This window comes from Sinocyclocheilus grahami, unplaced genomic scaffold (assembly GCF_001515645.1).
Source record: "Sinocyclocheilus grahami isolate Dianchi unplaced genomic scaffold, SAMN03320097.WGS_v1.1 scaffold76.1, whole genome shotgun sequence".
NCBI lineage: Eukaryota > Metazoa > Chordata > Actinopteri > Cypriniformes > Cyprinidae > Sinocyclocheilus > Sinocyclocheilus grahami.
This window is the reverse complement of record NW_015505255.1, coordinates 2,150,218-2,163,517: the sequence shown is the minus strand read 5'-3', so window position 1 is coordinate 2,163,517 and position 13,300 is coordinate 2,150,218. Positions and strand designations below refer to the sequence as shown.

General features: G+C 38.8%; 2 protein-coding genes across 2 annotated transcripts; one reads left to right on the top strand and one right to left on the bottom strand.

The window, feature by feature from the left end:
- The first annotated feature begins 3,075 nt into the window (after positions 1 to 3,075).
- Positions 3,076 to 8,438, top strand: znf710b (zinc finger protein 710b). The gene is made up of 5 exons (XM_016273180.1): positions 3,076 to 3,253; positions 4,599 to 6,134; positions 6,807 to 6,998; positions 7,084 to 7,255; positions 7,348 to 8,438. The coding sequence occupies exons 1-5, from the start codon at positions 3,209 to 3,211 to the stop codon at positions 7,524 to 7,526; spliced, it is 2,124 nt and encodes a 707-aa protein (XP_016128666.1). The 5' UTR covers positions 3,076 to 3,208; the 3' UTR covers positions 7,527 to 8,438.
- A 270-nt stretch (positions 8,439 to 8,708) lies between these two features.
- Positions 8,709 to 12,971, bottom strand: LOC107586055 (WD repeat-containing protein 76-like). The gene is made up of 4 exons (XM_016273273.1): positions 12,878 to 12,971; positions 10,156 to 10,308; positions 9,764 to 9,817; positions 8,709 to 9,113 (listed from the first exon to the last, which is right to left on the bottom strand). The coding sequence occupies exons 1-4, from the start codon at positions 12,949 to 12,951 to the stop codon at positions 8,846 to 8,848; spliced, it is 549 nt and encodes a 182-aa protein (XP_016128759.1). The 5' UTR covers positions 12,952 to 12,971; the 3' UTR covers positions 8,709 to 8,845.
- Positions 12,972 to 13,300: the final 329 nt, after the last annotated feature.

Genomic DNA, 13,300 nt, shown 5'->3' with positions numbered 1-13,300 from the left:
GTTTGTATGTGGCCAGCATATTAGTTGTAAGTTTGAGACAACAAAGACAATTGCAGAGTAAAAATAGCACATGAATGATTTTTAAAACTTGAACTTAGTGATACTGAAGTGTTGATACAAGGTTTTAGTGCATGTTATGTAAAAGTAAAGAAGAGCTTAGTAGATAGATGAGAAGTTAAACTGTATGGTTGTTTGGCTTCAAAACGGTAAAGATTTTAAATTGTAACTTATTTCCGTTTCAGGCAACTAAGTTTCCATTTACAAACCCACTTTCACCCATAGAAAACATTTGGTGCATCATAAAGAGGAAGATGCGGCAAAGAAGACCTAAGACAGTTGAGCAACTAGAAGCCTGTATTAGACAAGAATGGGACAACATTCCTATTCCTAAACTTGAGCAACTTGTCTCCTCAGTCCCCAGACGTTTGCAGACTGTTATAAAAAGAAGAGGGGATGCCACACATGGCCTTGTCCCAACTTTTTTGAGATGTGTTGATGCCATGAAATTTAAAATCAACTTATTTTTCCCATAAAATGATAAATTTTCTCAGTTTAAACATTTGATATGTCATCTATGTTGTATTCTGAATAAAATATTGAAATTTGAAACTTCCACATCATTGCATTCTGTTTTTATTCACAATTTGTACAGCGTCCCAACTTTTTTGGAATCGGGTTTGTAAAATAGAAACATTTAGTTTGTTCTTAGTGTATCAGCCTGTACCTCTTTGTTGTTTAAAAGTGTCGTGATAAATGTCATGCCAGTAATGGAAATTCTTTTGAAGTCGTAATGAAGTGCTAGTGTATGTTGCCAGATAGTCCTGTATTAACATATATCACAGACTAATACTTGAAATATTATGGTGTGTGAGGATATACAAGTTCAGAAAACTATCTGTTTGGCACAACTATAATCAGATTCAGAGAAGTCTGAATTGAGTTAGAAAATGTATATACAGTTTTGTCAGTGTTGCTGTTTTGACATTGTAGGGCAGATATGCAGCATTATGGGTTAGGCTGCCTTATTCATCAACACATTCAGGGGTGCTGCATACCAGTTCAATAATCAAAGCATAGCATCTTGTGATTGTCTTTGCTGAATATTATTAAACTTCTTTGCATATTTCATAATATTATTATTAGTTTTTATTCATAACTTTGCACCAGATTCCTTTATTTTTGTATTGCCACCAGAACATCTTACTGAGATGTGCAGATCTTTCTCAGGGGAGACCCTTTCAATCATTCTCTTTCTCCTCTTCCCCCAATGGGTTGAATTCTCTTTTTTTTCTTTCTTTTTCACTTGTTCCCTTTAATATCCCCACAACACACATTCAAACTGACTTAACTTTTCATATTGTTTTCTGAGTTTTTTCCTCCATCCTTCCCTATACTGCCATAATTCTCTCTTTTTCTGTCTTTTCCCATTTCTCTCTTTCTGTATCTTTTTCTCTCTCTCTCCCCTCCCTCTCCTGTTCTCTTTATCTCCTCCCCTCTCCCTCTATTGCTCTCTCACCATTTGCTCTCTCACAATACATCCCTCCCTCCCTCTCTCTCTCCTCTCTGGTAAATGCTTCTCTTCTCCTCCCTTATCCCTCCATTTTCTCTTCTTTCAGAATCCTTCTCTTTCTCAGCCATTTTATATGAAATAATATCTACTAATCTTAAATCCATTAAAAATCAGTACTCACTCAATAATTGCAAATTAATGTAGCAGTAAGGTGTAATTATATCCCACAGTTAAAAATGAACTTTGATCACTTATCAACAATGGGACCCATTCATGATATACAAGCAGAATGAATTTGTGTGTGGATGAGTGGTTCATAAAACCATTCTTAATATAAATTGTGACTTTGTAAGTATAGCTTTACAAACAACTCACACTGAATTGTTCTGCTTGTTTCCATGAATGTGGGTGCATTATCCATATTCATAATTACGTATAGACAGCTATTTACAATTATTCAAATGAATTAATGCAAACTGATTGGCTGTGACTATATAGCATAGCCTCTTATACCTTTTTGCTTATTTGTTTAAATATACATCTTGTAATTAGTGCTTTTTGTCCACACCAAGTTTTTGTTAAAGTTGCGATAATGCGATGTAACGAAAGTAGCCACAGATCTTCCTTCTTCTGTACTGTGATGTACATCCAATTTCATGACTTTATTACATGGCATGCTTTATATATTTCACTGTTTTGTTTTGTTTGTGTGTGAGAATCATTTAGATTGAATTTGTGCACACTCACATGGAAAGTAAGGCATATGAATGTGAAGGCTTAATGAAGAACAGTAAAGCTTAGATGCATTATACCAGCTTGACAGTTTGAATGGATACCCATATGTAAGACCATAAATGCACATCACATAGAGTCTGCTGAGCATTAAAACAGAGAGACGTGCTGAACGCCCGTTTCTCAGCACGCAGGCCAAAAGGTCCTCGTCTGGCACAGACTCTCAAATGCATGTATGCTCGCTCATCCTCTGTTCTGTCAACCTGCCTAGACTCTGGTGGTGAAGCGTTGATTTTAAGCTTTAGGCTACATATCGAACCTGTCACTTCCTTTTTTTTCATCTGCTTATGCATTTCGATTATGTACTCCTTTTAATCAGGACTGTTTTATAGAATACGTCTTTTTTATATAGCCTACTTTGTTGCAGCGTCCTTCTGTTTTTACACTCTGTCAAGTATGTCTTTTCTTTGTGTGCTTGCTGTGATGTATATGTATCCGTATATGTTTATGGTTGAGCACATAATCTTTTCACAGCATGAATGTTTGTGTTTTCAAACATGTTTCACAAGTGTATACAAGAGAGAATGTCTGAGTGAGACAGTTGGAGAGAGTATCAGGAAGGGACAGAGAGAGAGAGAAAGAAAAAAAGAATGAAGAGGGGGAGGGAGCGAGGGAAAAGAGCACTGTGAATGTGTGTATGCTTGCTTGCGCCAGAGAGAGAGAGAGAGAGAGAGAGAGAGAGAGAAAGACAGAAAAAGAGAGAGAGGGGAGTGGGGGAGGGGAAAGCAGAGAGAGAAATAGAGTGAGAGAGGAAAAGAGAGCACACACACACACACACGCACACAGAGAACAGAGAGAGAGAGTGCAAGAAACACAGAAGAGAGAGTGTCTGTTCTGGTACAGACAACATATAATGTATGAAGGGGAGGGCAGCGGGTGAATTCGAACCTGTTACTCTGCCTCAGGATGAGATCTCTCAAACACCTGAAGCCACAGACCAAGAAAAATGTGGTGAGTTCCCTTTACAACTGCTCTAATGCCCTCCGAGAGCTCAGTTTGTTTATGTGTGTGTGTGTTAAACTGGATAGCCCAATTGAGTAGCCGGATTAAATGGTTTGGAATATTTTTTATATTTGATTGCTTCTTGTTTATATGTGCTGTGATTATTTTATTATTTTTTGCTCAGTTTTAAAATTCATCAGCTGCTTTCTGTCTTCTTTGTCTCTCTTACACTCTAATCCTTCATATTCCCTTTCATTTATCTCCATTTCTTTCTCATTCTCTCTTTTTTGCTTTCACTCACTCATCCAGCCACTCTCTGCCCCTCCCTCTCTCTTTCTTCTTCTCTTTTTGTTAACTCATTCATTCTCCCTGCTGTCTGTCTCTCTTCCTTCTCTTTTCCTCAGTCTGTACCTTCCTGTATTTTTGAAGATCTTAGAAATACAGTTGTTCTTGAAAACGCCTACTAGTACAATTATCATTACATAATTACTTTTGTTACATTATTTGCATGAGGCTCAAGCAGAGTTAGAATTTTCTTAAGGAATCCTCTTTAAAAAGAGTCACCTGCCTGAGGGAATGTGGTTTTGTGTTGAATGAGTGAGATGGAGAGGTAGCAAGTATAAAAACTGAATAGCGCGGACTGTGTTACCTTGTTTTAAACTGAAAGTTGACCCAAAAACTAGGATGGGGCTACCTTTGTAAACTATGCCAGATGAGGGGAGTGGTTGAAACTTGTTTGTCAGTTCAGTTTGGTGCCACTAATGCGGTTTGGTTCAATGTAGCTCAAATAGTCACAATATCTTTACTTTTTACTAACTTTCAGATAATCACATAAGTAAGATCGAAGTTTACATTTTTTATGTACATGCTGATGTTTATGGTAGCATCCGAAGATAAGTAAATCACCTATTGAAAGCATTTTTTTTTAGGCTGGTTGATTTTGAATTCACTGTGTTGTATTTACATTAGACAAAGATTATATTAGGTAATGAGTTAGGCCACTCAAGACTTTTCCAAGTTTGCAAAATGCTCATTTTCAGATGTTGGTTTGACAGGCTCTCGCTTTTAAACAAATAGAATGGCTGGTCAAGCTGTAGTCGTTAACTATTATATAGGTGCCAATATGAACAAAATAAATTTTGTTTATTAAAACGTGTTTAACAATCATAACATCAAATTCAATAAAAAATGTACCACATCATATCATCACATCAGTGTTTCCATACTGTTTTCCCCCAGTGATGTCTAGTCCATGCTATACATGTTTGTAAATTATCTTGGGTAGTTTCGAACAAATAGACAAACTGAACTTGTAGGCCTACTAAACTAATCCTCATGTGTTTGTGCTTTACAGGAGGAGAAGACACAGCGGCTGGTCAGATGCTACTCTGAGGCCATGCACCAGCAGATGGACGCAGGGACACAGACAGACCCTGTGGTGGTCCTGTCACTGGCCCAAGCTGCTGTGTTGGGACTCATCTCCCAGAATGAGGTCTTTGGCGCCACCATAGCCCCCAACGGCTTTTACACCGGAGACCCCAAAGAATCCCCCGCTCCGCCAGGTGAGAGAATGGACTACGAGTACGCCGACCAGCTTATAGGTGCCAACGGTGACTATCTTGGGGAGAATTTGGGCGAGGATGGGCACATGCATTCCAGCTGTGCTGAGAGAAGGTGGCAGGGTCAACCCGAGAACAGCAAACCCCCTATAGGGCACCAAGACATGGCATTGCACGTTAAAGGAGAGGCCGTGACTCCAGGTTTGCCCTCCTGCACTCACATGATGAATGACATGGTGCCCAGAGAAGGCATGCAAATGGTCGACCCCTCCAGCTACAGGGTCCTGCCCAAAGCCCAACCCAACAACTGCAGCTCCACCTGTGTCCGAGACCCCAAGAGTACGCATACCACACCCGATCCACATTTACACCCTCATTCCCATGGCCACAGCCACGCACCTCATGAGGTACCTTCACGCAACAGGGGCCACACACATGAAAAAGGAGTAGATGAGGTAACCGAGGACAGGGACAATGGGAGAAACGGCATGGTGAAAGCAGGAACCGGCGGTGAGGAAATTAGCAGCTACTTTCAGCCGAGCGAGGTCGCCTATGAAGGTGGCGAGATGGAAGGGGTTGGAGACTTCGATGAGAACAGCGAGGGGATGTTCTGGACAGAGCCAGTAGAAGGAGAGGCACCCCGCGGCCGCCGTATCGACCGACTGGATATCAACATCCAGATCAACGAGTCATACTGCGTGGATGTCGGCGAGGGCCTGAAGCGCTGGAAGTGCCGCATGTGCGAGAAGTCGTATACTTCCAAGTACAATCTGGTCACGCACATCCTGGGCCACAATGGCATCAAGCCACACGCGTGTCCACACTGCGGCAAACTCTTCAAGCAGCCCAGCCACCTACAGACGCACCTGCTGACGCATCAGGGCACACGGCCACACAAGTGCACAGTGTGCAAGAAGGGCTTCACCCAGACCAGCCACCTGAAGCGGCACATGCTGCAGCACACCGACGTTAAGCCCTACAGTTGCCGTTTTTGTCGCCGTGGCTTTGCATACCCCAGTGAACTCCGTGCTCACGAGGTAAAGCACGAACGAGGTCGGTGCCACGTTTGCTCGCAGTGCGGCATGGAGTTTCCCACCTATGCCCACCTGAAGCGTCATCAGGTGAGCCACCAAGGACCATCCACCTTCCAGTGTAGCCAATGCAACAAGTCGTTCGCCTACCGCAGCCAGCTGCAGAATCACCTGCTGAAGCACCAAACGCAGCGCTCTTTCTCCTGCAGTCAGTGTGGCCTGCAGTTTCTTCAGCTTCATCAGCTACGCCAACACTCCCTCACACACAAGACAAACAAGCCTCAGGCCCGTGCTACCAAGGTACAGAGAGTTATAGTGTGCTTTTGAACATCTGTGTATGTTTACTGTTGTTTGCTATGGTGAGGTCACATCCAACATGAATAATGACAGTCTTACAGTTAAATTCATATATTTTATTTCAGTACATTATCAGCAATTGTTTTAATGATTGGTATTAGATAATACTGCATATTTTTGTCGGTTTACAGATTAGATTATCATCAAACAGTAACTTAAAGCAGTGTTTTCGCTAGGTTTTCTGGGGCCCCGTACAGTTTATTGCATTAGGTTTGAGTTTACTTAATGTCAAACTCAACCAACGATTCTAATTCATTGGTTTAAAGTCTTTTAACTCTGTTGTCTAACATTTTTCATCTAATCAGCAGATTCCAGAAATCCTCTTTTTATTATTATTTTAAAAGGAATATCTATCTTAAATACTGTACAATATAATGTTGTATATTCAGATCAAAACTCCCAGCCATTTTTTTGTAAACGAACAACGATTGTAGCATATGATCGATGTAGCCTGCATTGGTATTAAACACTGCAGTATAGCATTTCAGTCCACAACATACAATTTCATAGACATGCTAATGGTTTACACTAATTATCTACTGCAGATTAAAAATTCTAATTAATTTCAAATGTACTATTTCTTCACTTGTTGTTTGTGCTTGTTTTTTTTACCAGGGAACAAAGGGGTTTAAGTGTGATGTATGTGCCAGAGAGTTTACATTGTCTGCAAACCTAAAGAGGCACATGTTAATCCACGCCAGTGTCCGGCCATTCCAGTGTCATGTGTGCTTCAAATCTTTTGTCCAGAAACAGACCCTTAAAACTCACATGATTGTACACCTGCCTGTGAAACCCTTCAAGTGCAAGGTAAAACTTCAAACATTTATCACACATCTCTATGCGACACTTTCACCATCAGGGTGGTAAATCTCTTTTGATTTGTTTTCAACAGGTGTGCGGAAAGTCATTTAACCGAATGTACAACCTTCTGGGCCATATGCACCTCCATGCAGGCAGTAAACCCTTCAAGTGTGCATACTGCTCGAGTAAATTTAACCTCAAGGGAAATCTTAGCAGGCACATGAAGGTCAAACATGGAATGGATGTCTCTCCAGATGGGCAAGGTGAGAAGAACCTAACAGTATCTAATTGACATCCTCTATTGTGGCAGTAAAACCTTTAATTGTATATCATAATTTTTTTATTTTTGATACAGATGGCCCACCAAACATGGAGCCCCATGAGGACTATGAGGATGAGAACTTCAATTTTACAGCACCAGAGAATATGGAAAATAATGATGCGCCAAACCTAACTAAGCTCTCTGAGGTGGCCATCCAGGAACTTGACTATTATAACTTTGGGAAGGATGTGGGAAACTACAGTACAGCATAAAAAACTGTTTTTTCAGTCAGTCAAGCTGAATAAATATTAAGTAACAAATGGCCTGTGCTGGCACTTGTCAACCATGAGTTGATTGAGATGTTCCTCCATGAGTACCACTGCTCACCTTTTTGCAGTTGTTAATGAGCAGGTAGTTGGAGGCCACCTTGACCTCCTGGGGTTGATCTCATGGGGTAGGGTACTCCAGATCTGTCTCTGATGAAACGGATCGATAGTTTTTCAAAGAGTCTTTTGACTCCTTCCAGCTCAAACAAACATTGATGCTGTATTTTTAGTATGTTGTGGATCACATTGTTACGCTAATACCCAATACATTAGCATCATAAAATGCAGGTGCATACACATGCAGTCTTGTGTTAAGTAATACACGCCATCCTCCAAATATAATTTTGGTTGGGAATATGGGAATAGCAGGTGCATGCAGCCTTGTGGCCTTCATCGGTTTGGTACCTCAGAGCAGTCTTTTAACTTATTTTCATTTATACTGCCTTCACTTACAGTATCTCTTAGAAACACACAAAGAGACTCTTAGTGTAAAAACAAACAAACATGCAAGGCCCATATAAATGGTTGGAAATCTGCATGAGATAGGCTTAAATTAAAATGAAAAAAATTAATAAATAAAGAGTGAGTGCCTGGGCCCGGTGTAAGCTACTGCTCTTCGTCTGGTACAGGACCATATGCTGCCCATTCCTGAGCACCACTACTGTTGCCAGAACTAAGCTTCATCTAAAGTTTGGTTTAACAACCTCTGAGTGGAGAATTACTGAGTTCCGTTGTATTGATTTGCTATTTATTTTGCACTTTGAAAAAGCCAATTAATTACTTATGATGAGCCTATTTCATCACTGACTGTTTGAGTTCTGGTATAACTAAAAGAGATAAAGCCTGTGTCACATTCATAGTAGGTTAAATAAACTTGTTTTTTGAAGTTATTTTTTGTAAGTATTTGTATTGAAATTAATAATTGGAATAGACAATTTACTCAACTGACTTTTAGATTAGACTATAAACTTGGTTTGTTAAGTGAATTTAGGATAAGCATGTTATAAAAACACAATCTAGGTCCAGTTACTGTATCGTCAAATGGCATTATCTGAAAGAAAAAATATGACTAAGATAAGATTATTCAAGAGTTTATATTTTCTTTAATATTACATATTTAATGTTACAGGAACAAAAACAAACAGCATATTTAATATAAAACAACCATACAAGCAAATGCTGTTGTGTGTACAAAAAAGGGAAAAAAGAGGGAAGCAGAAAACCAACAAATCAAATCAACAAACAGACAAAGAATTTGATATTTTTTAGTTGATGAAACTGTCAGTAAATATGTGCAGCCTCCCACTTGAATTGCCTCCAAGCAGAGTGTTCCTGCTTGGGTGGAATGCCGTGATGGAGCACACTGTGGTCAGGTGGTCCATGTTTCGAAAAGTGTGAAGGCGGCGACCGCTCTCGTGATATACCTGAATTCGGCGAGGCCTGTCCACGCTGCCAATCACAAAACAGTCCTGCTGCTTGGGGTCCCACACTGCACTTAGCTTGGACAACCACCGACCCGTCTGCATGTTGTGCCTACATAGAAAATATTTAGCGTGCTGCTGTTACAATGGGCAGCTCTAATAAAAATGATTGGACAAAAATGGCTTAACCAAAACTTTTGGAAAAGGCCAGATGTGTGTTTGCATAAATTCAACATTATGGCATCTGTTTTCATCCGCCTTGTGGGCCATCGTTTTACATATGTTGTTTGACCATTTTTGCAGCTATTTTCACATTAAGTAATTCTTTTGATTTATAAACAGGTCTGTATCATGATGTTTGTAAAGATACACCACAGTTAAAAAGTTTGGAGTAGGCAAGATTTCTTCTCATGCTCACCAAGTCAAAAATTCAATTAAAACAGTAATATTGTGAAATAGTATTATAACTTAATTTTTTTTATTTTTAAAACTTAAGTTATTCTTGTGAGGGCAAAGCTGAAATTTCAGCAGCCATTACTTAAGTCTTCAGCATCCCACAATCCTTCAAAAATTATTCTAATATGCCGATTTGCTGCTCAAGATACATTTCTTATTATCAATGCTGAAAACAGTTGTGCTGCATAATATTTTTGTGGAAAGGGACACTTTTTTTTCAAGATTCTTTGATTAATAGAAACAATAGAACTGATGATTGTCATGATAGAGATAATTTTTCACACATATGATAACACCCATACTTACGTAATTGATTTTAGTACAGGAGATCTGCCCTCCATTAGGGAAGTGTCAAACACCCTGAAACAAAACCACAAAAAGGCTAATAAAACATTTGTAATACAAATTATAATGCATTTCCAAGAATCCCCGCAACCCTACAGAGAATAAACGGTTTGGGAAATGGATTGCAATTCCAATTCTTGTAAGACAATGGAAGACAACTTTATAACTTTTTAGTAGCTAAAAAGAAAAAAGAAAAGAAAAACAAAGCAAACACAAACTATTCTGGCTTAAAATATGGTCATAGCCAATGATGCTCTGGCACCCTCTACTGGTACATTTGCAAGAGAGAATGGAGGGACATTGTAGATTCAATATATGCACTTCTAGCAGTAACATTTGCGATCTCTGAGCACCTGATCGTGTTGTCCATACAAGTGGTCAGAACTCTGTTGCCTGTGAGTGGGGAGAAAAAGGCACTGGAGACACTGCGGCTGTGACCGTTGAGTTCACCAACTGCTAGATTGTTTCTTCTTTTCAGATGGCGCAAGTCATATATGTTCACAAATCTAAAAAAAAGAAAGAAAATAAACAATATGCTTCAGCCTGCAGGGTATGTAATCATTAGCTGCGTTTCCATCCACCTATTTTTATGCGCATTTTGGAATATCGCATTAAAGAGCAGGTCATATGGGTTTTTGAAAAATATCTCTTTTGCAGTTTATAACGTAGCTATTCTTAAATGAAAACAATCTGCAAAGTTGTTAATCAAAAAAGTGCATGATAAATAAAGATATTGTCTCTCAAAAGAGAGAGTTGATTCTGAATCGTCATATTTTCGAATCTTTTGCCTGTTACGGGTATACGTCACTGGGTAACACATTTGCATAATCCCCACCTGCCCGCGAAATACGAACAGTCTGACCTGCCCACAAACACTTCCGCTAGTTAGTGTGTTTACATCATGTTGAGAAGACGCTGTGTTCAGGATACCACAGAAATACAATTCGAACCTTTTGTTGTGTGCATGTCATTTTACCGATTGCTTCTCTAATCTTGGCTTTTATCTTTGTTGGCTTCTAATCTTCTTAATTTGGACTAACAAGCTCGATTGTATGATTGATGCGTTGTGTGTACATTTTCAATTGAGTGCTCAAAATATTAAGTTTTTCTGCTAAAATGTGATCTACAGGTGCATCTCAATAAATTAGAATGTCGTGGAAAAGTTCATTTATTTCAGTAATTCAACTCAAATTGTGAAACTCGTGTATTAAATAAATCCAATGCACACAGACTAAAGTAGTTTAAGTCTTTGGTTCTTTTAACTGTGATGGTTTTGGCTCACATTTAACAAAAACCCACCAATTCACTATTGTATTTGGCTATACGTCAGTAAAACAAACTTTCCTCTCCTGACAGCTGTTTTACCGTGCTTTTATTGTGCAATTTCTAAATCACAATATAGACCTACACAATAAGGCGCAAGCTGTTTTTTTCTTTCTTCGTAATTTAATGCACAAGTAAATATGAACACTGTGCATTTATACTAGAAAACATGCGTTATTTTTATTTTGTAAAGTACAAACGAAAATGAAACCATTTAAATGCATAAAATAACTAATTTTACAATCTGGCATTTATGTGCTGTTGAGTTCCGTCTTTTTTTTTTTTTTACCAATTCTTATCACTATTTGCATGTCTCATCAATGAGTATGCAATGATGGAAAACAAGCTTTTGGGGGTTTTTTAGAACCAAATAAGCAATAAAGCTAGTGAGCCCCTTTATTAAAATACCTGGAGGTGGGGAATAATACACAAATTGTCATATTCACTCAGCATTACTTGATCTAATTCACAAATATCTCAAATACAATTTAGTAAAAATTAATTGTATTCAGTTGTGTTTTAGGCACTAAAACAGTCCACTACTTTAGTCAATCACATTTTTATATTGAAATAATGAAGATTTCTGTGCCACCCCAGACTGGTTGTTGGCCCCTCCCTGGCCACCCCTATAAAAACATCCTGGCTCCGCCAGTGGTTGGCAGGTCTGCAGTTTAGCAGCTAAACTTTAGCTGTGGGCACGATTTGCTTGTATAAGTGTTTTTGTATTTTATGTCATTATTATAAAAAACGGATTGGAGCACTATATTACTGTTTTATGTAAAGGTGCTTTGTCAATGGTAGCACTCGCTAACTTGCTCAAGGACTCCTCTCTGTGCCAATCACAACAGGCTTGGCCAGCTGACCAATCAGAGCAGAGTAGGCTTATGAAAGGGAGGGGTTTTCTCCGAACTTGCTTGGAACAAATCGTTTCGAAATCATTGGCAAATTACTCTAATATTAAATGTATATTCTGAGAAAATGACAATGTTTTGTGACCTTAGAAGCATTTAAACCAGTTGTAGGGGACTCCAACACAATATTAGGACACTTTAAAATACCGTATGACCTGCTCTTTAAAAAAAACGCTGGATGGAAAATGCCAAGATGCGCATAAATTCTAAAAATGCCCATAAAAAAAACGTATGTGCACATTTGAGTAGGATAAACGTTTTATCCGATAAGAAAAATGCGCATAAACTATGATGGAAACACATTTACCGAATAAATTCCTCCATGCGCATTGAAAAAGTCACGTGACATTCCGCTATGAGACGGGATAACTTGACTAGCAGCGGACCGATCTCGTTCACAGCATCTAAATGGTGTTATGGTCATTCTGAAATGCCTGAGCAAAGTCTGTCGTCAAAGTATTTCTGTATAATTGTCTTACACGCTCTGAGGTGCAAGTAATTTATATCATATATGAAAATGATTATATTCAGTGGCTTCTTCTATATTCTTAGTGATATTTAGTGCCACAGTTTACCAGGAAGTGACGATTTTGTTCTCTTTGACTCGTTGGATGGAAACGGTGCTTTATTTGCATATGTTTTATACGATATAAGCTTAATATGTTTAAAAATTATGTTTATATATAATAAAATTATGTTTTGCGCATACGTTTAATTCAAATATTTGGATGGAAACATAGCTATTTACTCAGCAACTTGTGGAACATCATATTGATAATTATTTGGTGAAAATGAACTTTTTCATCCAGCATTATTCTAGTTAAGAAGTGTTATATAATACCTGCTCTCTGCCACTACAAAGTAGTGCTGTTGCACAGGATGGACATGAACACAGCGCAGAGGATTTGCAGCCATGGTATACAGAGATTCATATATTTTCCTGCAATCACATGTTTTCTTTATTATTTATGATGTAAATATATATGAAGAGTTCCTTTGCAAAAACAGATAACTAAGGATGTGGGAAACTACAGTACAGCATAAAAAACTGTTTTTTCAGTCAGTCAAGCTGAATAAATATTAAGTAACAAATGGCCTGTGCTGGCACTTGTCAACCATGAGTTGATTGAGATGTTCCTCCATGAGTACCACTGCTCACCTTTTTGCAGTTGTTAATGAGCAGGTAGTTGGAGGCCACCTTGACCTCCTGGGGTTGATCTCATGGGGTAGGGTACTCCAGATCTGTCTCTGATGAAACGGATCG